We start from the raw sequence: 27981 nt of genomic DNA on the forward strand, positions 1-27981 counted from the left end.
TCTTCTGCCTCATGTCTTTGAGCCTCTTTCTGACTCTAAGAAGAAAATTAGAGAACCAGACAGAGAGAGGCCAACTGAATACAATGATAGCAACAGCTCACCCAGGACCTGCTATATTCTCTGCCCCTGCTGAGCCTTGTAAGAACATCCTCTCAGGTCATTCTCTCTCCCAAGAGGCAGCCTTCTGCTCCAGAGGGGAGGGGTCATGTCCTGCCTGTACCTGCTGTGGTAGGAGAAATCCAGTTGTCCCACAGACAGTTACTAACCAGCCTTTCTGGTTTTATCTGCTCTGCATCTCAGCCTTTGAAGATTCCTGGTTCCTCCAACCCCTGAGCCTTTCTGAGGATCTTAAATTGTCTTGTATCCTGATGAAAGTGAAAGTGTTAGTTGCTCAGTCATATCTGACTCTTTATGACCCTCCTGGACTGTAACCCACCCAGGCTCCTCTGTCCATGGAATTCTCCAGGCAAGAATACTGGAGTGGGTAGCCATTCCCTTCTCCAGGGGATCTTCCTGAGCCAGGGATCAAACCCAGGTCTCCCACATTGCAGGCAGACTCTTTACCGTCTGAGCCACCTGGCTCCCCCTAAATTGTCAGGTTTTAACCTCTCGGGTTTCTTAAGTCGGTCCCCACTCACCATCTGCTTTCCAACTTCCAGAATGTGGTTGACTCTCCAGATCTGCTGTCATGGCCTCACGTGGTCTCCACATGGTATCCCCAGTGGATAAGTGTGTATTTCTTTTAATGCCTTTATGTCATTATACTGGAACTCCAGAGAACAGTGAAGGTAAATATGTGTGCCATGTTTAACTGGCAACCTCCAGCCTGCATCCTTGACTCGGGCAGCCCTCAGCAATCAGAAGGATTCCATAGCATTCCCATCCCACCCCTCTTCCTCCTCACCAGCTCCAGGAGCCTGCTGGACCCACAGCACATGGGGCTCTCTTTCTCCCGCTGAGCCTAGTTGTGCATATCTTCTGCTTCTACAGCCCCAGATTTGCTTCTCAAGATCAGAGGTCTTGCCTCTTTCTTCTTTGCCCTCAGACAGGTCTGGGCAAGTCCATGGCAGGTAGCTCTGAGTCTCTGGTGTGGCTCATTCCTGAGAGGTCAGGTGTGGGCCTTCAAGAGTTAAAATTCAAAGCTGGGGATGCAAGCTAGCCATTTCTAAATTGGAACAGCAGAGTGAATCTCTCCCTTAGGGTATATCCCCACTGTGATTACAATGGAATCCAAAGTCAAAAACCTGATAAACCCCTTAGGAAGGTGCTATCCTAAAGGAAATCAGTCCTAAATATTCATTGGAAGGACTGATGCTGAAGGTGAAACTCCAATACTTTGGCCACCTGATGCAAAGAACTGACCCATTGGAAAAGACTGAAGAAATCTCAGAATCACCTGATTCTGAGAAAGATTGGCAGAAGAAGGGGACGGCAGAGGATGAGATGGTTGGATGGCATCACCAACTCAATGGACATGAGTTTGAGCAAGCTCCAGGAGTTGGTGATGGACAGGGAGGCCTGGCGTGCTGCAGTCCATGGGGTCACAAAGCACTGGACACGACTGAGTGACTGAACTGAACTGACGGTTCACACTGCTGCTGGGTGCAGTTGACCTGGCCGGCACCTCCTCCAGGGTTTCCTCCCCATGTCTTGGTTAAGCGCCCCCAGGAGGTCCCAGTTTGGGTTCAGAAGCCATGTTGTATGAATGTCTCCAGACCCCTGAATCCCCTCCGTGGGCCGTGATGCTCATGATACTCATAGAATAAGAGGCACATGGTCCTCAAGAACTAAATGAGTATCCATCCCTTCTGTTGGGCCTGAGGAGTGTTCTGGGATGCAGGAGTTGGCTGCTGAATCCAGGACAGTAGCAGGGCAACCCGGACGCTGGTCCCCCTGTGGGGACACCTGTAGCGGCAGGTTTGCTCCTCATACGCCATCCAGGCTGTGCACTTGTTGCACATGCAGCTTAAAATAGTTACTTCCCGTTTCCCACCCACCCCACCCCACTTTGCCCAGCAAGGCAGATGGTGGAGTGGTTCAGAGAGTGGGCTCTTAAACTGGGATGCCTGGGTCCAAACCTGGGCACCAACACCAGCTGTGAAACAAGTCATTTCACCTCTTTCTGCCTTGGTTTCCTCATCCATAAAAAGGGGAGACAAAGTACAAATTCTACCCTGTAGGTTTACTGTAAGGATTAATGCATGTAAAGCACTTCAAATGTTTTACACATTCCTTGCCTAAAATCCCTTACCTAAAATACCAATATCTCATGATCCTCATGCATTTGGGGATTTGGGGAGTTTCGGAGTTTTAGAAAGCATATGCTGCATGTTATATTAAGACACTAGGGGGAGGGATAAATTAGGAGTTTGGGATTAATATATACACTTGTTGTTTTAGTCACTGAGTCACGTCTGACTCTTTTGCGACCCCACGGACTATAGTCCAACAGGCTCCTCTGTCCATGGGATTTCCCAGGCAAGAATACTGGAGTGGGTTGTTGTTTCCTGTTCCACGGGATCTTCCCCACCCAGGGATTAAACCTGAGTCTCCTGCATTTTGCAAGTGGATTCTTTTCCACCAAGCCACCTGGGAAGCCCAACATATACATACTACTATATAAAAAATAGATAACCAACAAGGACCTACTGTATTGCACAGGGAACTGTACTCAATATTTTGTAGTAACATATATGGGGAAAGAATCTGAAAAAGAATAGATATATGTCTACATGTAACTAAACCACTTTGTTGTATACCTGCAACTAATACATTGTAAATTAACTATACCTCAAAATAAAAAAAAAAATTTATGATACTAGTGGGGACCTGGGTGAGCATGCCATAATTAAACAGATTAATATCTCTGCAGAGTAATTATCAATATTCATACAACTGTTTAGGTTGGGTTTTTACCACCAGAGGAGTTTTGGTGCTAACCTTAAATTATTTTGCTCACAACTTTTTCGGCTCCCAGACTGCAGGTAGGGGATTGTAAGCCTCTGTACGGGTTTTTGTTATTAGTGTTTAATGAACATCCGGTGTCACGGCCATGTAATCACTTCTTGACAACTCAGAGCTTTCACGCTCAAGGCTCTTCTGGGTTCACGGAGTTTTCGAGCAGAACCTTTCTGCACCAACAGCTCTGAACAACCTTCAAAGGCAGAGCGGACTCTCTTCTCTCCTTTCTCTACCCAGGCCCTCAACTAAGTGGTTTCTCTCTGTGCCCTTCAATGTGGTGGTGGGCTGTGGACACAAATTCAAGTCTTCAAGAGTCTTCCCCAGGGAGCCAGCTGGCCCTCAACAGGACGGGGGTGGATAAGCCACGAGAAAATGTTGTTTCTGGCAAAGATGCCATGGGTTTCAGGCAGGAGTCTGGTCTGAGCAGGAGAGATCATGGAGCCAGAGAAGGATTTACAGCTTCTCCACAGCCCCTGGGTGTCCACAAACATGGTGGATTGGGTGGATGCAGTCACACTTGTGGGAAAGCTTGGGAAGGGATACTGGGAAGTTTCCTCCGGTGAGCCTCCAGAAAACACGTGTGTGACAGGTGCTCAAGGCATTAAGGAAGCTTCCCAGGTGGTAAAGAATCTGCCTGCCAATGCAGGAGATGCGGGTTCAGTCCCTGGGTTGGGAAGATCTGGAGAAGAAAATTGCAACCCACTCCTGTATTCTTGACTGGGAAGTCCCGTGAACAGAGGAGCCTGGCGGGCTACAGTCCGTGGGGTCACAAAGGGTCAGACACAGCGACTAAACAGCAACAACAAGGTATTAGGGAGTTAGAGTGACTGTTGCCGGGGGCAAAGCCCCCACCCCATCATGGCCACGGAGAGAGGCCTCACCTGGACAACTCTGTCCACATCTCACAGAGTTCCCTCCCCTGCTGCCTGCTTGCTCGAACATTCCTGGCACAGCTTTCTCAATGTGGGACTTTATTTTGCAAATTCATTTCTTTTGGGATTTGTCTGGGAGGGAAAATTCGTTCCTGCGTTCCTGCGTCTTGTCAGTGGAGCTTAGGCAATCAAAGACACGAGCCCTTTCCTAAGAGGGGGAGAAGAGGGTATTTGGACTCAAACTTCTGTACTCAAACCCAGCTCCTCAGTCCGCCTGTTGGGCACTTCTAAGCCGTATGCCAACTGGAGTCACAGAGGAGCCAGTGTTTCCCCTCCTCCTTTCATCCCCTCCACCATCTGGGGTGCCCCCTTTTCCTCTCGGCCACTTAACGCCCCCTCCACCCCCAAAGGACCTGAGACTTGGAACAGTCCCTCTTTTCTCACTTCCTAAGAAAGGACCGCCCCCCCCCCCCCGCCCCGCCCCACCCAGGAAGAACCCTGGAGTAGGAGTTAGGAGAATTCAGTCCAAGTTTCAGCTCTGCCCGTCTCACACACTGCGACCTGGAGCTGGTCCCTTGTCCCCTCCGTGCCTCAATATCCCCATATACTGGAGGGAGAGACTGAATTTGAGCAGAAGCTGTAAAATCAAATAGTCGGGGAAACCAGGCAGAGGGAGAGCAAAGATCAGATGAGCTTAGAAAATGCCAGCCCAGCTGAAGGGGACAACAGCTACCAAAGTCCAGCTCCTCACTGCCGTGTAGAAGAGTAAGCCCAGTGTTGTGAGATTTCTGATTTTTCAAGAGAAGATGTATTAGTCAGGATAGGCTGCTATAACAGATAATCCCAAAGCGCATTGCCTTAATATTGTAAAGGTGTTATTTCCTGTTCCCATCACAGTCCAATGTGGGTCAGCGGGGGGCTCCCCACAGCCATGGAAGGGCCCCATGCCTTTCATCTTGTGTCTCTGCCATCTCCTCAGGCCTAGGGGCCTCCCCTGGATCTTCCCCACCTGCCCCACAGACCCAGAAGAGAGTGTGCAGGATCGGGAGGGAGGAAGTGGGCAGTAAGTACTACATATTGTTAATACTTCTGCCCACATTCCACTGGCTACAGTGTAGTCACATGGTCCACATAACCACGAAGGAGGCTGGGAAACTGAGTCTTGCTCTCTTCAGGGAAAAAATAGGTTATAGGTTTGGTGAAAGGCAGACTTTTGGTGAAAGTCTCTGCCACAAGGTGAAAATCTGGATTATATGTGAAATTTTCTAATTCTTAAATATTGGCAAGTCATTAAATTTTTACAAAAGATATTATGTGGATTAAACAAAGCCTTCTTATGAACCGTATAGCCCACATGTTATGTCTGTGACCACTAGGTTAGAGGGTCTCATCTTGCCCAAATGATTCTACATGGATGGGCCATGGATTGGTGAGGTGGCTGCTTTCAATTACTCACTTACACGTCCACACAGTCATTCAACAAACATTTATTCAACTCTTACTCCATGCCAGACCTTGTGATAGTCAGTGAGGACACAAGAACAAAAACCCCATTCCTTCCCTTGAAGAGTTCACAGTTGTTTTTACCCCCGGTTCAAATTTTAAAATGAAATTTTAGACTTATTTGACATAGTGCTAGATTTTAGCAGAAGAGCATTCCTTAATAGGAAAAAAATGACTTCCTAGGGGGAATTCTGGGTTAAGGACTAACAGGGAGATAGTGTCAGGAGCCCTGATTGGAAAGCTTGTCCCCTCCAAGCTTTACCATTCAGCATGTGGGTGGGCTCAGGCAAGTGGGTTGTCTTGTCTGAGCCTTAGTCTCCACCCCTGTGAAATGGGGATGATAGTACTTATTTTACAGGGCTTCTGGGAAACAAGAGAAGCAGGCAGCAAAGCTGAGCTTGGTGCCTGGCACATAGCAGATACCTTACCTCTTGTTTCCCAGCGGCCACGGTGGTGAGCCAGGGGTGATTAGTCTGGGACAAGCAGTATCCTAGCATCTCATTTAATTCCCAGTCGGCATTTACTGGGTGTGACCCTGGGCCAGGTCCTATACTGGGTGCTGGGGACACAAGGTGAGAAAGGGCTGGCCCACCGAGAGGAATTCATAATCTAGAGGCAGCTGCCTTCTGACCTCGGTGGGTGTGAGGCTCACCCATCACAGATGTGTGCCCTTCATCACCTCAAATCAAGAGGCAGATGGGAGGGCAGGATGCTTGGTCCAGAGTTACTTTACCAACAAGCATGTTGGTCATCTCAGTTGACAGGAGCTGGGGACTACACACAGGCATGACTATATACAAAATAGATAACCACTCATAACCTACTGAGGAGCACAGGGAGCCACTCAATATTCTGTAATAACCTATATGGGAAAAGAAGCTGAAAAAGAATGGATATGTGAATAACTGGATTGCTTAGCTGTATATCTGAAACTAACGCAACATTGTAAATCAACTATACTCCAATACAAAATAAAACTTAAAACAAACTAGCAAACAAACAAAAACCAAAGAGAGCTTTGTGACTTGACGCTGTCCCCAGGGCCAGAAAGCTTCCTCTGATCTAAGGCTGTCCACAGTCCTCCAGCCAGCCCTGCGTGGGGAGGGGCAGTCATAAGACTCAGCTGAGAACATGGAATGAAGAAGCAGAGAGATGATTCCAGTTTGTCCAACGCTACCCAGCTGCTAAGGAGTGGCCCGGAGATCCGAATCCAGGTTCGCACTCTTACTACGCTTCACAACAGTGCCAGGGAGAGAGATTTCTGCCGTAGGGCTCAGATGACCTTCTCTGGGGGATCCTGATCAGCTGCCCCAGGGTGGTGGGAGGGAAGCCAGCCAGTGAGGGCTCTGAAGGGGTCTGGCAAGAGATAAATTTCTCTGTCTGAGGCCTGCAGGCTGTCTGGAAAACTGAAGTTCCTCCCTCCCTTCCTTGTTGACTGCCAGCTCTGACTGTTACGGTGACCTTGGCAGGTCACTTCGGCCTTCCGAATCTATGGTTCTACTATGCACCAGGCTCTGCTCACTCACTGAAGTACAGGGTGAGCTAGACAGACAGACTGGACTCCAGCTTCACGGGGCAGCTGACCTATTCTGGAGGCCTCGTGGACCAAGCGATGCTTGAACACAGATGGAGAAGATAAGAAGCTGTAAGCCACATTCAACAGGAGTGGGCAGGGCAGAGGCTCCATTCTGGGAAGAGGCAGGAATGGATTTACCAGGCTTACCTTGAAGCTCAGAAGCTTAAGCTCCAGAGCCCTGCATTTGTCAAATGCCTTCCAGTGACCAGGGAGGAGCCCAAGCAAGACCCATTCAGGATCATATGCTGACGCAGAGTTTGCCAAAGCAAGCTAGTTTAACTGCAGCTGATTAAGAATGTTGCCGCTTCACTCTTTGACATCCCCCTTGGTCATAGTTCCCCTCACTGGGGTGTCACTGGCACGGCAGGGGCCTTTTTGGGGATCTAGCTAAGGGGAAGCTGTCACAGAATGCCACATCGATGAAAAATAAAACCCAAAATATATCATTGCTAAGAGGACATTAGCAACAAACTGCTTAATAGGCAGCATCTTAGTCAAAGGGTTTTTAAGATGCATGATCAAGGAAACATGAAAAGTCCTGAAATCTTACAGCTCCCCTATGAAAGAAACTTAATACATGTTTTTCTAAATTTGACAACAGTCCTAAAAATTTATGACCTCATCTTTCATGAGTTGTGAAGTTGGGAAGAAACTTTTCTAAACTATCAACAATTAAAAAAAAAATCTTTTGGTCAACTGTGCTAGAGAAAAGACTAAGTGCTCTTGTTTTCTCTAAAGAAAATGACACTACAAAACTGATGTCATATGAAGAGGTGATCCTATAAGTATACAGCCAAAACTTAGGAATAAAATAAATATTATGGATGTGTATCAGGCCATAAATATTATTATTTTTCTAGATATTGTCTAGGGTCTATCAGCTTGTTAAAAAATATTCATTTATTTGATTGCTCTGGGTCTTAGTTGCAGCACACAAGAACTCTTAGTTGTAGCATACGAACTCTTTGGGGCATGTGGGATCTAGTTCCCTGACGTGATCAAATCTGGGCTGTCTGCATTGGGAGCACAGTTTTAGACACTGGACCACCAGGGAAGCCCCTGTTCATCATCTTCTAAAAATTTGTTGTGGTGGCTTCTCTGGTGCCTCAGTGGTAAAGAATCTGCCTGACAATGCAAAATTTGTTGTGATTTTGTTTCTTGTTCTAAATATTCACATTCTCATCTGATTTTGTCTTCTTTTTTCTTAAAGAAGGTCTCCCAGCTGTGTAAGTTTCAGGTCCACAAAACCTGGCTATCCTCTTATGGAGAGGGTAAGGCATGTGCAAAGGCCCAATGGCAGTGGGGTGGGAGCTGGGCTGTGATCAAGAAATAGAATCACAGAGAAGACTGGCAGAGGGGAGGGTGGCATACTGCCTATAACCCCGACTTGACTCCTCACTGACTGTGTGGCCAAAGACAGGAGGGAGCCTTCGGACCCTGATCCAAAGAGACTAAGGCCAAAGAAAGGACCTCATAAGTCATTTCCTCCATCTCCTACCAGTCCTGGGATCCTCTTCTTGACAGCTGCCTGCTGAGGCTTGGCTCTGCACACTTCCTGAGTTGGGGAGCTCACTTCCTCCCCCAAATCTGATACTACCACAGGTCAAAACCCTGGTTGTTAAACTTCCTTCAAGTTGACCCCGTCTGTGCTTCCTTCTTGGGTTGTCTTCTTCCCTAGTGTCCCCAGAAATAACTGGTTGCTTCTCATCTCATTATAGCACTGCAGACACGTGAGACCAGTGCTCAAGTTTGTTCCTGCCCAGGATTACGGGGCTTCCTTCAGAGATTCTTCCTATGACTTGACTTCTAAAGATTTCCCCACCCATTATGTCGAAGATTTCTAACCACACATACATATGTGATGATGATGATAATAGCTGACACACCTTGAATGCTTACTGTGTACTAGACTCTGTGCTGGGTATTGTTTGTGCTTAATCCTTATGACAGTCCTGGGAAATAGGGGTAGCTATAAAGCCCATTTTACAGACGAGGAAACTGAGGCTCAAAGTAATTAACCTTTCCGGGTTACATAACATATAGGTGGTATAATCTCCGGCTTTAGAGCTCATGCTTTTAATCACCACATGAAGTAGCTGGAAGTAGGGAATTCCAATTTGTGTAATATGAGAATAATATTGATTGGGCTTTCCTGGTGACTCAGCTTGTAAAGAATCTGCCTGCAATGCGGGAGACCTGGGTTTGATCCCTGGGTTGAGAAGATCCCCTGGAGAAGGTAAAGGCTACCCACTCCAGTATTCTGGCCTGGAGAATTCCATGGACTGCACGGTCCATGGGGTCACAAAGAGTCGGACATGACTGAGCGACTTTCATTTCACATAATCAATGTAGGTCATTTCATCAGGAATCTCTGACAGTTTACAGTTGTACAAGTGTCAAATAACTAAACTGTAAAATACACAATCCAAAATTTGACAGAATTGAAGGGAGAATTAGAATCTATAAATAGTTGAAGATTTAAAAAATATTTCTGAATTATAATTATGGTAGAAGACACATAAAAAGTTTACCATCTTAACCATTTAAAGTGTATAATTTTGTAGTATTATGTATATTTACATGTTGTCTAAATGATCGCAAAAGTTTTTCACAGTGTACAGCAGAAATTCAATTCGTTAAGCAACTTCCCATTTCCCCTCCCTCAGCCCCTGGCCATCATCCTTCTACTTGCTCTCTTTTTTTTAACATACATATGACATACATTTTATTTTGTTGACATATAGTCAATTTACAATGTTGTATTAATTACTGCTGTACAGAGAAGTGACTCAGTTATACACACACACACACACACACACACACATCTTTTTTCATCTTCTTTTCCATTGTGGTTTATCCCAGGATATTGAGTACTGTTCCCTGTCCTATACTGTAGGACCTCGTTGTTTATTCATCCTATATGTAATAGTTTGCATCTGCTAATGCCCACCCTTCTGCTATGAATCTGACTAGTCTAGGGAACGCATATAAGTAGAATCATATAGTTCTTTCTTTTTCTGACTGTTTTGTTTCACTTAGCATAATGTTTTCAAGTTTCATCATGTTGTAGCACATGTCAGAATTTCCTCTTTTTTAAGGCTAAATAATATACCATTGTATGTAGATATGCATTTTGTGTATTCATTCCTGTGTGTACAAATGTCAGTAGTTGGAGATTTTACTACCTTTTTCTCAGTCATTGATGGGCCAGCTAGGGATGAACCAAACCAGTAGAAACATAATGTGGGGCTTCCATGGTGCTCAGTGGTGAAGAATCTGCCTGCCAATGCAGAAGGCTCTGTTTCAATCCCTGGTCCAGGAAGATCCCACGTGCCTCGGACCACCTAAGCCTGTGCGCCACACGACTGAGTCTGTGCTCTAGAGTCTGGAAACCACAACTACTAAGCCCTCAAGCCACCACTGAAGCCCACACACCCAGAGCCTGTGCTCCACAACAAGAAAAGCTACCACAAAAAGGAGCCCACGCACCGTAACTAGAGAGCAGCCCTCACTTGCTGCAACTAGAGAAAAAGCTGCTCAGCAACAAAGACCCAGCACAGCCAAAAATGAAATAAATACAAATTTTAAAGAATAATGGGGATATATGGCATCTAGAAAAATGGTGTTGATGAGCCTGCTTGCAGGGCAGCAGTAGAGACACAGACACAGAGAACAGACTTGTGGACACAGCGGGGAAGGGGAGGGGGGACAAACTGAAAGAGCAGCACTGAAACATATGCGTCACCACGTGTAAAATGAACAGCAAGCGGCGATGAGCTGAATGACGCGTGGCGCTCAACCCAGGGCCCTGTGACAACCAGAAGGCTGGGATGGGGAGGGAGGGGGGAGGGAGGGGACATGTGTATACCTGTGGCTGGTTCATGTTGGTAAATGGCAGAAACCAGTACAACATTGTGAAGCAATTATCCTCTGATTAGAAATAAACAAATTAAATTAAGAAAACATAATGGGGACTTCCCTGGTGGTCCAGTGCAGACTCTGCACCCCCAATGCAGGGGACCTGGGTTCAATCCCTGGTCAGGGAACTAGATCCTGCATACCACAACTAAGACCCAGCACAGCCAAATAAACAAATAATAAATATTTTAAAAACATAATGATCTAGATAATACCAGCAACCACCTTGAGCTAATTGATACTTATGGTTCATTATAACCAATGACTTCTCTTCAAGTGCATGGGGTACCTTCACCAGGGTAGACGTATGCGCTGCCTTAAGCCAGTCTCACTATATTTCAAAATACTGAAATCTTACAGAGTGTTTTCTGATCACAGTGAGATGGAATGATATATTAATAATGATACATCTGAAACAAACCCACATATTTAGAAATTACACATTTATAAATAACTCGAGCATCCAAGAAGAAATAATGAAGAAAATTTAAAATATTTCCAACTAAGTGAAAATGAACAAACAGTATGTCATCACCTGTGGGATGCATCAAAAGCAATGTCTAGGAGAATTTTTAGCTTTTAATGCTTATGTTGGAAAAGAATAAAATTCTGATACTCTGGCCTTGAATGGAGAGTCTCTCAAATATCCTCTAATAAATCTCTCCTGTTCAAACTAGCTAGAGTGATTTCTTTTGTTTTCAAGTAAGAATTTTGGTTGATCAAGTAATTAGTACCAGGAGTGGGGCCCATGATGATTAATTTTATGTGTCCACTTGGTTCGGCTCTGTTGTCCAGTTGTTTGGTCAAGTATAGATGTTGCTAAAGGTATTTTATCGATGTGATTAACATTTACAACCAATCGACTTTAAATAAGGAAAGTTACCCTCCGTAATGTAGATGGGCCTCCTCCAGTGAGCTGAAAGTCCTAAGTGCAAAAAATGAGTTTTCCCAGAGAAGAAGGAAATCTGCTTCAAGACTGTAACATAGACCCTCTCTCCCTTTCTCTCTCTCATATGCATGTGTGTGTGTGTGTGTGTGTGTGTCTTAGTGAGGCATCTAAGATGCCTAATTCTTCCTGATCACCAAGTCCTGTTAGCATGATGTCATCAGTGAATTGGACCAGCGTGGTACTCATGCCACAGTGAGATGGACCCAGGGAGCTGGAGGACTGACCTGGTACTAAAGCAGGGGGTGAGGCTGAGCCACTCTCTCTGCCAATGAAATCAACCTCCTCTGGGGCAGGAGAAAGAGCCCTGAGTGTGATTTTGCTGATTCTGTAACACTGGTAAGTCACTTTCCTTCTCTGGATCTTAGTTTTCTCATCTGTAAACTGAGATGGCTGGATAAGACAACCTCCAAAGACCTTGTTTTTCCTTCTAATCCTGAACTTCTGCCAATGATCAGAGCTTCCTGTCTCTCCAGCTGTGGGATGCTGTCCAGTCTACTACTCTCACTCATCCTCAGTCTTCTTCCTTGAGAAATATATTAAACTGATAGGAACAAATACTACACTTGATCTTAGCCAAAAGGCCAAGAAGCAATTCCTTGAGAAATATAGTTAATAACCTACCGTCTCTCAGCATGGCTGTGGAGCTGAAATGCAGCCCCAAGGCAGTAAGCTCCGTGATTAAGGGCACTGGCTTTAGCCGTGGTCCAAACTTGACTTTGAGTCCCAGACCCACCACCGCTTGGCCGAGTGAACACCTTGGGCAACATTCTCCTCTGTCAGCCTCAGTTTCCTTATCTGCTAGATGAAGACAATAGTACCCACCTCAAAGGATTGGTGAGGATGAAATGAGATCCTGGTTGCAAAGTGCTTGTCATATCTTAGGTGTCTGATGAGTTTGGGCCTCTTCTCTGCCTGAATCCACATGCTCATTATCTTTCAAAGCTTCAGTTCCTTCATATATGAAATGGGAATAGGGAATCCTCATTACAATCCCAGGAACTTCACACGTGGTTTGAATCCACTGAATGCTCCTGCTAGACAAATACAAGGTTCAGTTGTCTTTTCCACTAGGGACACAGGCATAAAAGGATTCTGTAGGGTAACAGATGAGTCTAGGTGAAGGACACACACTCGGCTTCCTTAAGCATTAAGGGGGCCAGGAATGGGCCAGAAGAGCAGAGGGCAGCACCTGGAACTGGTTATTTGGAGCCTCTGGCATCCTACTGCCCCCTGGGGCTCCCTCTGGGAGGAGAGGAGGAGAGGCATCAAGTTGGCAGCAATGAGAGACCCCCAATGGCAGAGGCATCAGGGCTGCCCACCCCGCAGCCCACCCCAGGCCTGCTGGTTCAGGAAGGCGAGGTCAGCTGTCACCAGTTATCTGACCCCACAGAGGCCCCGCCAGCCTCAGCTGGTCCATGCTACAGGCCCGGCCACATCTGGTGGCAATGATCTCAGAGCAACGATCTGCGGAGGCCAGACACTTGCAGCCTGGGGCAAAGTGGGGGCCGGCCTGCCAATGCAGTCCCTCCTTCCCTGACCTCATCCCTCCTGATCATCCATCAGGAAGCTGGGCCCCCAGCTCTCAGCACATTATAATAACAACCATTCTCCCTGCATGGTTCACCACACAGGCTCCACCGTGGGCCTCAGCGGACCCTCCTAAAGGCCTGCAAGGGAGGGACGGAGCGGGAGGGCAGAGAGAGACCGGGCAGATGACCAACTCCACTTTACAGGCGAGGAAACCGGGGCCCAGAGAGGGCCAGTTTATCTGTCTGCCTCCCACTGGACTATGAGCAACTTGAAATGAAGGATTAGGTCCTGCTCATTCTGTCACTTATTCCAGGCAGAGGAAATAGCAAGTGCAAAGGTCCTGGGGCAGAAATGCATTTGGTACCTTACAGAATGATCTCAGTCAGCAAATGAGAATTACAGGAGATGAGCTGGTGAGGTGGGCACTGGCCAGACCACACAAGGCTTCATACAACATGGAAAGGAGGCTGGCTTTTATTCCAATTGCCAAGGAAATCCCTGGAAGGTGTCTACTCTGAGAACAGACACTGAGAAGACAACAGCCAGTCAGGCGGGTCTGTTCTCATCTTCTGGTGTCAAATGTGAGAATCAGGCAATTAAATGTCCAGTCACAGAGCATGACCCATGCCATGCTGGGGACCCAGGGGAGTGGCGAGAGAACATGGGGCCCTGCCCCAGCCCAAGTGGCCGAGAGTACTTCCCAGGAAAAGAGGCGTTTCTGCTGAAACCTGATGGCTGACCCAGAGTCAGCTGGTTTGAAAGAGCTGCAGGAAGGGACAGGAAGGGACATTCCAGGCAGAGGGGACAGTAAATACAAATGCCTGAAATGAGGGAAAGCCCGGGGCTTTAGGGGACCGTAAGAAGTTTAATATGGCAACACAGTAGATGGCAAGCAGGAGTTGGCCTGGGTGGTGGTGAGGTGTGGGGAGGCCTAGCACGTGTCTGCTTCTCTCATTTGACCTTGACATATGAGCCTCGTCCTGTTTTAGGAAGCAGTCCTCTACCATAGGACTTGACTTCTAAGGGCTACTTTGTATTATTCCATTGTACATTCTGTTGTACAGTAACCAGTCCCCCGGCGTTGACCATTCAGAGTCTCTCTAGTTTTTCCCTATTATAAACAATACTGTGATGAACATCTTTGTCCATATATCTTAGTGCACACGTATTATTATCTCAGTGTAGCAAAGACGGAAGTCATGGGGGCAGACCAGGGCCCAGTCCTGGAGGCCTCTTGGGCAGCCCTTTGTTGAGAATCTGCCTAAAGGGCCATAAACAAAGAGATGCTGGGAGAAGGCTTCAGGGAGTGATAAAGAGCCCTGACCATGAACTCTGGCTGCCCAGGCCAGATGAAGACTGGGGAGGAGCCCCAGGCCTTGGGCCCCACATGCCCTGTAAGCTGCATGTTTGTCCAGCTGGCCTGGTGCACCGGCCACTGGCCCCTTCCAAGAAGCAGCAAAAATACTTAAGATGCAGGTCTGAAAAGTTAGCATGCCAGATGTGGGGTTCAGACCTTTCACTCCTCAGGGAGAAGGTCAAGGTTTAGAATTCCTTCTTAATTGTGAGTCACCATGCCAGGGATGGGGTCTGTGATGAGATTGTGTCCCAGCCTGTCCTACCTGCTTCCACGTGGGCTTTTTCATGTTCTCCTGATGCATAGGAGTCCCTCAGCTAGTTTTAGAGGATTTTTCCCATAGGAAACAGTTCCATATGTAGCTGGAGATTCAGTGAGTGTGTGGGAGAAAGTGAATTCAGCATCCTCCCAGGCTGCCATCTTGCATCGGAACTGCAACAAAATACTGCAGGCTGAGCATGGAGCTAAAAATGATCCTAGATTCAAACCACAGCTCTACCACTAAAGAGCTGAGTGACTCTGGGCCGCTTACTCAAACACTCTGAATCTCAGTGTCCTCATCAGTACAATGGGGAAAATAACCAAGATGTTTGTGAAAGTTAAATGAGATTACCAAGCACTTGGCCCAGAGTCCATGTCCTTAAATAAACGACGATGTATGTTTTCATTGTCATCTTGGGTTTCTATCCCTTTTAAAAAATATTATAGCAGTTTTGTTGAGATAAAATTTGCACGCTAAACAATTTACTCATTTAAAGTATATAATTCAATGGTGTTTACTATACTCATCACAATCAATTTTTCATCAACCCCCCTCATAAAATCCTGTACCCATGAGGAGTCACTCCCCAGCCACCCCCCTCCCTGCTAATCTCCCACCCCTCCCAGCCCAAGGCAACCACCAATTTATTTTCTGTCTTTGTGGATTTGCCTATAAATGGAATCATACCAGATAGAAAGCATACAGAGTCCTTCTGTGACTGGCCTATTTCACTGAACATAATGTTTTCAAGGTTCATCAGTGGGGTAGCATACATCAGTATTTCATTCCTTTTAATTGCCAGGAAATTATCTATGGTGTGGATGGACGGTGTTTAATATATCCATGCATCACCTGATGGACATTTAGATCGTCTCCATCTTTTGGCTCTTGTGAATAATGCTGCTGTGAACATTTGTATGTGGACATATGTTTTCATTTCTCTTGGGTATAGACCTAGGAGAGGAATTGCTGGGTCATATGGTAACTCTATTTTTAATCTTCTGAGGAACTGCCAGACTGTTTCCCAAAGCAGCTGCACCATTTTATTTTTCCACCAGTAGTGTACAAGGGTTCCCATTTTTCCACACCCAGACTGACAGTTGTTATTGTCTGTCTTTTTGCATATAGTCACCCTAGTGGGTGTATAGCGGTATCTCACTGTAGTTTTGACCTGCATTTTCTTGATGGTTGTTGTCTCACTTTTTCAATGGAATCCCCTTCATGTCCAGGAACAGATAAATCCTGGGACATCCCATTCCTAATATGGAAGCACTAACTCATCACAAAGAAAGAAAAAAATCTTACAGGTCCGTTATTAACCCACAACATTTCTTAAAGTAGCTCTTCCATAAATCAACTATTTCCCAGCTTTGGGAGCGTTGGGATAATTCTAATTTTCTTCTATTATTTCTAATAATTATAAATTACTGGCCATTCCATGGAAAATGCCCATAATAAGTGAACACAAGCAGGATAAAAAATACAGTTTAGTTGACATATATACACTACTAAGTGTGAACTAGCTAGCAAGTGAGAAGCTGTTCAGAGCCAGGGAGCTCAGCTCAGTGCTGTGATGACCTGGGGGGGAGGTGGGCGGGAGGGAGGGTCAGCAGAGAGGGAATATATGCATACACAGAGCTGATCCACGTTGTACAGCAGAAAGCAACACAACATTTTAAAGCAATTATACTCCAATTAAATAATAATAATAATAAAGGTACACTTTAAAATACTCAGTTTAACCATCTAAGCTGAAAAAAATGTTTAATCCACACAAATATGCTTTAAGCACCATCCTGGTGCTAAGGTTCATGCGATCTTATTTATGGACAAAGTCTGAAAAGGAATAGCAAAAACGAAACTACTACATGGGGGTAGAGAATTAAGAAGCACAAACTACTAGATATAAAATAAGCTTCAAGGATATTCCCTGATAGCTCAGTTGGTAAAGAATCTGCCTGCAGTGCAGGAGACCTCAGTTCGATCCCTGGGTTGGGAAAATCCCCTGGAGAGGGGAAAGGCTACCCACTCCGGTATTCTGGCCTGGAGAATTCCATGGACTGTATGGTCCATGGGGTCGCAAAGAGTTGGACATGACTGAGCAACTTTCACTTTCAAGGATATATTCTACAATATGGGAAATATACACAATGGTTTACAATAACTATAAAAGCAAAGCAAGCAAAGTCGCTCAGCCGTGTCCGACTCTGCGACCCCATGGGCTGTGGCCCACCAGGCTCCTCCGTCCATGGGATTTTCCAGGCAAGAATACTGGAGTGGGTTGCCATTTCCTTCTCCAGGGGATCTTCCCGACCCAGGGATCGAACCCAGGTCTCCCACATTGCAGGCAGACGCTTTACCCTCTGAGCCACCGGGGATGCCCCTATAAATGGAGCATAACCTTTAAAAATTCTGAATTGTTATGTTGTACATCTGTAACTTATATAATATTGTACAGAAACCATACTTTAGTTAAAGAGAATAAAATACTACTTGTGTTGAGGGTGACAGGAGTTCTGGGTGAGAGATGTCCCACCCTTCCCCACCTCTATTTCCCAAAATAGAACATTGTTGTATTACCTTTGCAATGATAAAACCAAGGGAAAAGGAAAAAGAAAAAAAAAAAAAAAACTACTAATCTAAGGACGATGGGAGGAACAATTCTTGAGCCAGACCCTCAAAGCCATTATTTTGTGGAATCTCCACACAGCCCCTGGGAGATTATTAGTAATAATAACAGCCAACATTATGGAACTTTCTGTGTGTCTAGCACTGTTCTACCAGTTAGGGACCAGTACTGTTCCCATTTTACAGATGAAGAAACTGAGGCTAGGCAAAGAGATGCCCTTCCACTTCGGTGCTCTGTTTTTCCACATCACATACACGTGCAAAGCCTCATATAAACTCAGGCTCACATTTAAGTCCACACCTGCATCCTCAGACAGGAGCACACATACCACGGCCAGATACATGTGTGTACTCACACACGACGGCTCATATCCAAAGGCATGTGTATGGGAATGCATGTGTACATGTGGGCTCATCTGCATATATGTATATGTGTGTCATGTGCACACAGCCCATACACTACTGGACAAGCATCCATCTGAGAGTGGGAAAGGGGTGCAGATGAAGGGGCCAAAGTCCGGCCTTGCCTCCTCCCCACATCCTCAAAGCTCTGCTGCTGGCAGGCGTGTACAGGCCTGGGTGGGGCACGGACAGGTAGGCCTAGACTCAAAGGGTAGAGCTGACCTTGCACTAGAAACCCAGGATCATCAACTACCTTCCAAACGGGGCTACAGTGACCAAGGGGCCTCACCTGATGGCCCCCCCCCGACCAGAGGACCCGAACTGAGGGCCTGAGGTGTGCCCAACCCTGTGCCCGGGGCTCCAGGGGCCGCACAGAAAAAGGCATGATCCGGGGCCTCCAGGGCTCCCCAGGTATCGAGAAGACAAGATTCACATCCAGCCACCCCTCTGGGAGGCCGCATGGCAGAGTGGTCGCCTGCGAGCGTTGTAGCAACCGGCAGGCTTAGAGTCCTGGTCCCATCACTTACTGGCTGTGTGATCTGAGCAAGCTGGTTAACTGATCCGTGCCTCAGTTGTCCTCCCTGTAAACGGGGTAAATTCTGACACCTGCCCCTTGGGGTTGTTGCTTAACCAGAACCACCAGAGTCTATATTTGTAAAATAAGCTGTTTGGGGCAAAGAGAGTATGAGGATGGAGGGAGGCAGGACAGACACTGAGTGGAAAGGAGCTCCTCCGGATCCCAGCCCTGCGTCCCACTGGCTGGGTAACCTCGGACAGGCCGGACCACCTCTCTGAACCTCAGCTCCTCCTTTGTAAACGTTGCCCAAGTCATTCTTGGTCATTAGACATGTTTCTATTGAGGACTTACTATGTATCAGGCATCATGCTAGGCATGGAGAATGCGGCAGTGAGCAAGCCAGCTGGTCCCCGTCTGCCTGGAGTCCGCAGCCCTAGAGGAAGGATAAAGCAGAAACGTCTGGTACATAGTAGGTGTCCCATCAGCGTTCCTCCCTGTCTTCCTTTTCTATCACTGTAAAGTCAGTGCATCCACATTGTAGAGAGTTTGGGGACTTCCCTGGTGGTCCAGTGGCTAAGACTCTCTGCTCATATTACAGGGGGGCCTGGGTTTGATCCCTGGTCAGGGAACTAGATCCCACATGCCACAACTAAAGATCCCATATGCTGCAACTGAAAAAAAAAAAAAAAAAAAACCCACATGCCAATCCCACATAATGCCACTAAGACCCGGCGCAGCCAAAAACAAAAAACAAACTTTGCGTAGAGTTTGGAGGATACAGAGGGGGGCTGAGGTGGGGAAAATCTATCACCCAGAATCCCACTACCCCTAACAAAACCCCTAGCTTCATTTTTGCCAATCTTCTTAAGCAGTACAGGGCTAGGTTCATGGTAAGATGCTCAGTACAATGTTCAGATTAATCAACACATTACCTTTGTCACCAACAGGAAACAGCTGATTACACTGTAGTATATTTACTGACTGTAAGCAACACAAACCATCAAGGCTGTACCTTCTCCACAGAGAGTTTTTTCCCTTCATTGGGACCAGTAACATTTCCATTTTATAGAAAAGGACGCCAAGGCTCAGAGAGGTCAAGTCACTTGTCCAAGGTCACACAGACTGAAACATGAAGAGCCCTCTCGGGAAGACAGAGTCTCTTACCCACACTGTCCTAGGCTGTGGGATGCGGTGAGGAATGGACATGAGGGCTTAGGGAGTGCGAACCAGCAGCCCAAGGTTTGGGGAGCCCTTTTAGGCCAGATGCAACCTGCCCCATCATTGCTCCAGACATAGAAGCACAGGAAACTACCAGGCTCGTGGCTGGTCTTGTGGAATCTCTTTTGGGTCCAGAAACCCCTCACTCTCACCGGCTTCGGGAGCAACGGGAGCCTGCTTAGCCAGGGTACAGAGACGGCATGTCATTTGTGGTTTCTGGTGCCCTCCAGTGGGCAGAGGGAGCAAATCTCTGGATCCCTCAAGTTGCCGGGAGCCAGGCGAACCGTGATTATCACTTGTTATAAATAATCTGAGACTTGGGAAAATGGCTTTCCAAGGGCACGTAGGTGGTTGGTGACAGAACCAGGAATCAAGACATTGGAGCTCAGTTCCTGCGCTGGGAGACGGTCCCTTGGGGCTGGACACAGAGGTGGATTTACACCTCTCTCCCTGGCAGCTCGGCAGTAAAGAATACGTCTGCAACGCGGAAGACAGGGCGATGTAGGAAACACGGGTTCAATTCCTGGATCAGGAAGATCTAGAGAAGGAAATGGCAACCCACTCCTGTATTGGAGAAGGAAATGGCAACCCACTCCAGTACTCTTGCCTAGAAAATCCCATGGACGGAGGAGCCTGGTGCAGGCTACTATCCATGGGGTCGCAAAGAGTTGGACACGACTGAGTGACTTCATTCACTCCTGTATTCGTGCCTGGGAAATCCCATGGACAGAGGAGCCTGGCAGGCTACAGTCCATGGGTTTGCAAAAGAGTGGGATACAACTTAGCAACTAACCAACCAAGACTTTTGCAGGCTGGGGGGCGGGGTGGGGGGGGGAGGTTCTGTGATGCATTTACAGGGTCACATATGAGAAAATGTGCAAAATTAAGACATTTTAGTTACAGTTGGTTAAGACCACTGTTTCTACTCCAGCCCTAGAACGATGTCTTTGTTTGGTAGGTGATAAAGATGTATTAATAAATAATTTATGTGTTTAATAGATTGTGTTGAATGAACAACTGCATGATAGGGGAATAAATGACTGAAGTGCCCTTTAATCTCAAAGGAAGCGCAGGGTTTTAGTGAGTGGTCCTCATGCAGCCTCGGGGTGCCCTTCACAGACAGATCGAACTTGGGCCATGGGCGACCTTGAATGTCAAGGCAAAGAATCAGGCAATGCGCAGTCATGGGAGGTTTTAGAGCAGAGGACGGACCCGAGGGTAACAGTCAGTTAGGCAGGAGTTGACTGTCAGGTATGAAGACAGGGCCCTGTGGCTATTTGATTGGCTCATATAAAAACATCCCTCACTCACCAGCACCAAAGAGCTAGTAATGTGATCACAGGGGTCCCCTCCATCGGGGTGCTTCTTGGGGAAAAATGCCTCCAGGAGGCCCCCGTGGGTCCCTGGCATGAAGAGTCCAGGCTAGGGGAGCCCAAATGTCTTGGTGGGTGTTCAGCCTGGATTTGCTCAGCCCTCTGTGTGCCTGGCCCAATGTAGGGGGAGGTTGGGGCCCTGCCCAGGTCAGGCATGGGGTCCCAGGGCCCCGGGCATTGCTGCATGTCCCACCCGTGCTGTGAAGTGCAGTGGCCATTCCTCAGAAGAGGAAATTGAGGTCTGGAAGCTGGCGAGGCAGTGGTGAACCCGTGGAAATCCAGCCCCAACTAATGTCTCCTTTACTTAGCTCCAGGCCAGCCTTTTTCTCCCCCTCCCTGGTCTTTCTAAATGTCAAGAATTCCAGCTACCAGCAAAACAAACAAACACGCCCTCCCAAGAAAACCCCCGGCTATTATTTATTTAGCTTGTTTTGAGCCATCTCCTCTGTTAAGCTCCTGCACATCCCATTACCTGATTATTCCTCCAACAAAGCTGTGAGTGAGACGAACAGTTATTATTCCCATTTTGCAGATACAGAGTTAGCCCAGAGAGGTGAAGCTATTTACCCAAAGCCACACAGCGGTAAACAGCTGAGTACAATCAAACCGGGAGTCCAGAGGCACCCGCAGATCCCCCTACCACCCCGCCCCCGTCACAGAGCTGCCCAGCCCCCTCTGCTGCTCCAAGCTAAAGTGGAGAACTCAGCTTTGCCAGCAGAGGGCAGTATGCCCTCAAAAATTAAACCCTGCTCTTCTGGTTTGCTCAGGCAGAAAAGAATCTGCCTGTAATGCAGAAGGCCTGGGTTCAATCCCTGGGTCGGGAAGATTCCCTGGAGAAGGGAACGGCAACCCACTCCAGTATTCTTCCCTGGAGAATCCCATGGACAGAAGAGCCTGAGGGTCTACAGTCCATGGACTTGCAAAGAGTCACAACCCAGTGACTAACTTCCTTCCCAGAGGCTGGCCAATTGAATTCTCACACCTGGGAACAGCTGCTGCTGCTGCCCAATGATTCAGAAATCCTCAACCCTGAGGATTGAGTTTGTCCTTAAACCTTAGTCCCAGGTTCTGGTCGGGGTCTGGGGAACATGGAGAAATGTGTAGAGAAATGGAAAACACAGTCTTCAAAGGAGGTGAGCCAGTGGTTCGTGGAAAAGGAAATGCAATGGTTTTAACGTACGAGATGCTTAGCTTCACTCTTAGTAAGAGAAACGTGTGTTAAACCCACAAGGAGCAGGCACTTTATCAAACTGGCAGTTACACAGCTGAGGGCGTGAAGAAACACACTCATAGGCTGCTGGTGGGATTAAAACCTGGTTTAACACCTCTGAAGGGAATCTGAGAATAGCTACCAAAATTAGAAACACATGCGTCCCACTGAAACAAAATGCCTTCACTGGAAGACTTGACAGAGAAGCAGAGGGGGCATTTCCAGGGAGTGGACCTCAGGGGTTGGGGGAGAAGTTTCCAGATCAACACTCCCTGAGTGGGGGGGGGGGGTGTATGGGGGGGAAGCTGGCAGGGGATCATCTTGGGTCCAGGCCTGTAGGACCTCCCAGAGGGGCAAGAAGCTGGCATTGAATGCTGGGTCCGCAGGGCTGAGCAAGGATGGTAGGACCCCTCGGGAGGAGAAGGGCTGCCCTGCAGAGATGACTGTCTCCAAGGGGCACAGGTCAGCGCTGCCATCTCCAGCCACTGTCTGCAGGGGAGGGGAGGGGAGAGGGAGAAGGAGCCGCACCCCACCTTGTCCACCTTCCCCGCTGCTGGGAGGAAGCGAGGGGAGAGGGTCTAACCCCAAATCAAGCTACAGTTTCCATGAATGTCTTGACATTTAAAATTTGAATGAAGACCATGCTTGTGACTTAAAGCCACAGTCCGGCTGTCTGTCATCTAAAAGCTGGCTGAGACAGTGTGGCTTCCCTCTGCATGCCCTTCCATCCTCACATTCTATTGATTAGAGGGTGCTAAGGCCAACCCTTATTTGAGGGGAATAGAGTCTGCCTCTTGAACAGGGGAGCCAGGGCAAAGTTACATTGCAGAGAGGCATGGAAAACCCCTACCCACAAAGGGCTTACTCCCCTTGCAAGGGAGGCTGGGAGATGTCGACCAGCCCTGTGCCCAGGAAGAGGAGGGAATGGGTTCAGAGAAGAGCTTGCGCCAGCCTCTGCCACACTTGCCCCTCCCTGATGATGCACGTTCAGACGGGTCCTATGGTGTGCTTAGCCCTGCAGGGAGGCTTGGTGAGAGCAGGGACCCCGGGGAGAGGGGTCCTGACTCCCCAGCAGTGTGACCACTTGCTCCTGCTCTTGGGACCTCCATTTTCTCATCTGTAAAATGGGCACACTCATCATCCTCTCCTCCCATTGATACAGTGGTCGTGAAGGCATTCTGATTTGTGAAAGCCTCCAAGTCGGCAGAGAAGAGGATGACACTGTCCTTGCCCCCAAAGATGGTCAATAACAAGAGGAGACAAGAATTCAAGACATGTCCAGACCTGGGGTAAGGGGAAAGGGTCCTGTGAACAGGGGCAGAGAGCAGAGGAGCTACTGCAGGAGAGGGCTTGTGGCTGAGCCTCAGCAGATGATGAACAGGCTCGGAATAGACCCAGGGCACAGGGTACCGCATGGCAGGAGGGAGAATCAGCCCTTGTACAGGTGTGGAGGCTGGGACACACGTGGTTTATTGAAGGGTCCTGCACCCCCCTTTAAAGCAGAAATTCCCAAAGGGTGAGATGTTGGCTGGGCTGGGAGCTGATGCACACTTTCATGCTTGTTTCTTGGCAGAGTGAGTTTGAAAAAGGAGAGGAAAAAAGGGAATGAGATTGAAAACAGATTATTGGGGAGAAAAGTATTTCAGACTCGAGACAACTGTCTCTATAGCCTCTGGCCCCTGTCCCACTCATTCCCCGGCCCTGACGCAAGTCTGGCAGGAAGAAGGTGTTTCTCCTGGGATTGTTCAAACCGAGGACCAAACCCTGCCTGAGGCTTAAATATCTGCATAGGCTGACAGCATGCCCGAGGCCATGCTAAACGGGTCTCCAGGCTCCTTGAACTCTCCCCTCGAGGTACATGCTGTTATTGCCCCATTTCCCAAATGAGAAAACTGAGGCTCAGAGAAGTTAGCTGGCTTGTCCACAGGCACACATACAGTCAGGGGTGAATCTGATTCTATTGGTTTTTCCTGCAGTTGGGGTGCAGACAGAGGAGGGGGAGGTTTAGGACAGCAAAGAAGAAGGTTCCGGGGGCAGGGGGTTGGGTGTAAGAGGCAGCATGGGACAGTGGTTACGTGCTTGACTCAGGAGTCAGATTTGGGAATTGTTTGTTACAGCAGCATGACCCAGACTATCTGACTGATACAAATCCTGGTAACTAAGTTACCAGTCAAAATACTAGTACTAAAAAAAAAAGGTACTTTCCATCTTCTTCTTAGAAACAGCAATTTTTTTAATTTTAAAAATTTTGCAAAAAGCACATAACAGGAAATTTGCCATCTTGACCATTTTTAAGTGTACAAGTTCAGTGGCATTAAGTACATTCACGTTGTGCAATCCATCCCCACCATCCAGCTCTAGAACTTCATCTTGAGACAGAAACTGTAACCATTCAACACTAACTCCCTATCCCCTTGCCTCCAGCCCCCAACAACCACCCTGCCACCTTCTGTCTCTGTGAATCTGATCGCTCTAGGTACCTCATATAAGTGAAATCATACATTATTGGTCCTTCTGTGACTGCCTTATTTCACTCAGCGTAATGTCCTACAAGCCTATCCATGTTGTAGCCTGTGTCAGAATGACCTTCTTTCCTTTCCTCTTGCTGTCTTTTTTTTTAGTTGAAGGATAATTGCTTTACAGAATTTTGTTGTTTTCTGTCAAACCTCAACATGAATCAGCCATAGGTGTACATATATCCCTTCCGTCTTGAACCTCCCTCCCATCTCCCACCCCATCCCGCCCCTCTAGGTTGATCCAGAGCCCCTGTTTGAATTCCCCGAGCCTACAGCAAATTCCCCTTGGCTATCTATTTCACATATGGTAATGCAAGTTTCCATGTTACTCTCTGCATACACCTCACCCTCTCCTCCTCTCGCCCTGTGTCCATAAATCTGTTTTCTATGTCTGTTTCTCCACTGCTGCCCTGCAAATAAATTCTTCGGTACCATCTTTCTAGCTTCCATATATATGTGTTAGTATACAATATTGATCTTTCTCTTTCTTACCTCACTCTGTATAACAGGCTCTAGGCTCACCCACCTCATTAGAACTGACTCAAATGCTTTCCTTTTATGGCTGAGTAATATTCCATTGTGTATGTATACCACAGCTTTCTTATCCAAACATTTGTCAGTGGACATCTAGGTTGAGTCCATGTTCTAGCAATTGTAAATAGTGCTGCAGTGAACACTGAGGTACATGTGTCTTTTTCAATTTTGATTTCCTCAGGGTATATGCCTAAGAGTGGGATTGCTGGGTCATATGGTGGTTCTATTGATTTTATTCCTAGTTTTTAAGGAATCTCCATACTGTTTTCTATGGTGGCTGTATCAATTTACCTTCCCACCAACAGTGCAAGAGGGTTCCCTTTTCTCCACACCTTCTCCAGCATTTATTGTTTGTAGCCTTTTTGATGATGGCCATTCAGAATGACATTCTTTTTAAAGGCTGAATAATATTCTGTTGCACATAGAGACCTCATTTTGCAGATCCATTTATCCGTCCATGGACACTTGGGTTTGCTCACACATTTTGGCTGCCATGGATGGCGCTGCGTGAACATGGGTGCACAAAGATCGGGCAGCATTTCTCTCTTTTTAAAAGTTACTATTATTTATTTATTTTGGCTATGCCACATGGCATCTGGGATCTTGGGTTTCCAACCAGGGATGGAACCTACTCCCCCTGCATTGGAAGCACAGGCTTTTAACCACTGGACCCCCAGGGAAGTCCTGGGAGGGGGCAGAATTCTATCATATATTAATGCCTAGATGTGAGATCTGGTACTGATGAACCTATTTCAGGGCAGCAATGGAGACGCAGACATAGAGAACACACTTGTGGACACTGTGGGAGAAAGAAAGGGTGGGATGAATGGAGAGAGTAGCATTGAAACACACACATCACCAAATGTAAAATAGAAAGCTAACGGGAGTTTAAGCCATATGACACAGGGAGCTCAAACCCGGTGCTCTGAGATAACCCAGAGGGGTGGGATGGGGTGGGATGTGGGAGGCAGGTTCAAGAAGGAGGGGACATATGTATACCGATGGCTGGTTCATGGTGATGTATGGCAGAAACCAACGCAATATTGTAAAGCAATTATCCTCCAATTAAAAACAAAGTTTTTTTAAAAAGAAAGTTGAGAGGGAAACAGCACTGATGAAGAAGCCAGGAGACAGGAGGCTAGACTTCTCTGGGTAGCATCAGGTACCTCGCTTTCTACATCTGATCCTCGCTTTCACTGCCTACTTCAGAGCAGCACCCTGAGACCAAGTGAGACCCAGGGCTATCAGCAAAGGAAAGCCATGAGGGACTGTTATTTTGTTATTACTCAGTGGGGTGAGGGCAATGATTTCCCAAAGGCATGAGTCACGAACGGTGGAATTCCAGGCATCAGGAGAGGCAGTTCTGGGCAGCAGAGCCCAGATTCCACACAGAGCCGTGACCCTGACCTGGAACCGCAAGGGAGCCGCACCCTCCCTCCTTGGCCCCTGGCCGGTGTGAGGAAGGAATCAGTAAATGTCATAAGCAGATGGGTCCTTAGGCTAGAGCCCACGGTCCCATTGCCTCACACGACTGTTAAGGAGGCCCAGAGAGGGTGATGCATTTGCCTGGGGTCACACAGCCAGAGGGCAGTGGAAGCTGGACTAGACTCCTAACCCCGCACCAGGCAGCCTCCCACGTGGCTCCAATTCTAGGAAGAGATGTGAGCTTTAGAAGAGCCATTTGAAGCAGGGGTAGTGAGGGGCTCAGAGGGCCTCTAGGGGAGGGTGGAGCTTTCCTCTTTTGTATCTCATGGAGACTGACCTGAGAACTTTTCAATTCAGAGCCCTCTCTGTTTTGGCCCAAATCTTGAGACTAGTGGTAACAGCAATAACGGGTACTTTTAAATGAGCCCTTCCAAGTTCAGCTCTATGAACACTTTATATCCCTGGTCCCTTTTATCTCTCCTCGGAGGTAGGAGCCAGTGTTATTCCATTCAGATGCCTCCCAAGGGGCTTCCCTGGTGGCCCAGTGGTTAAGAATCTGCCTTGCGATGCAGGCACCTGGGTTGACTCCCTGGTCTGGAAGCTAGGATCCCACAAGCTGCAGGGTAATTAAGCCTGCGTGCTGCAACTGTGTGCTCAACAAAAGACGCCACATAACCCAACAAATATCCCACGTGCTGCCACTAAGACCCAACACAACCAAATAAATAAACACATTTTAAAAAAATGCCTCCCAAACCTTAGACTGGCGCTGTTTTCAAGGTCACAAAATGAGAGGTGGTCAGAGCTGGGATTCCAACCCAGGGTTGGGCACCTGTGGAGTCTGTCTATTGGAGCACAACGATTCACTTCCTCCGTTGAGTTCTGTGTGATGGAGGTGGAAAGTGGAATGTTCTCGTGGTCCAGGTGGAGAAACTGAAGCCTGGCAAAAACTGAGATCAGTGACATCCTGGTAAGAGGAGGAGTCGGGGCTGGGACCCATCTGCCAGGGCCGGCTTCCATGGTCCAGCGAAGAGAAGCTCTTCTGGGGGTGCTGTGGCCCCTGGCAAGCCTCACCTTGGGGACGCAGGATGGGGAGAGGGTGCTGATGGAACCCGGAGGTGGACCCCTCCCCCCAGCGATGATGAGGGCAGCCAACACTTAAGGAGCTGTGACTGAGTTCAAGGTCTTTGGCTTAATGCTTTATCTTTTATATTACTTATTTTTGTGCTGTAA

The 27981-nt window shown here is 47.6% G+C and overlaps 1 protein-coding gene and 1 pseudogene across 2 annotated transcripts in view; both read right to left on the reverse strand.

Annotated features, from left to right (window-relative positions):
- ADA (adenosine deaminase) overlaps positions 1-27981 on the reverse strand; it is an 81764-nt gene that overhangs the window by 34560 nt on the left and 19223 nt on the right. The window contains exons 2-3 of one of the 2 annotated variants that reach the window (XM_043883191.1): positions 18824-18905; positions 12602-12730 (exon numbers count right to left, since the gene is read on the reverse strand). In XM_043883191.1, the coding sequence (XP_043739126.1) occupies positions 12602-12709 (108 nt within the window). In that variant the 5' untranslated portion in view covers positions 12710-12730; positions 18824-18905. The remainder of the gene's footprint in view (positions 1-12601; positions 12731-18823; positions 18906-27981) is intronic. The other variant, XM_043883193.1, reaches the window with a different exon arrangement.
- On the reverse strand, positions 12255-12372 carry LOC122682351 (annotated as a pseudogene).

The sequence above is a fragment of the Cervus elaphus genome, chromosome 23, assembly GCF_910594005.1.
Source record: "Cervus elaphus chromosome 23, mCerEla1.1, whole genome shotgun sequence".
NCBI classification, from domain to species: Eukaryota; Metazoa; Chordata; class Mammalia; order Artiodactyla; family Cervidae; genus Cervus; species Cervus elaphus.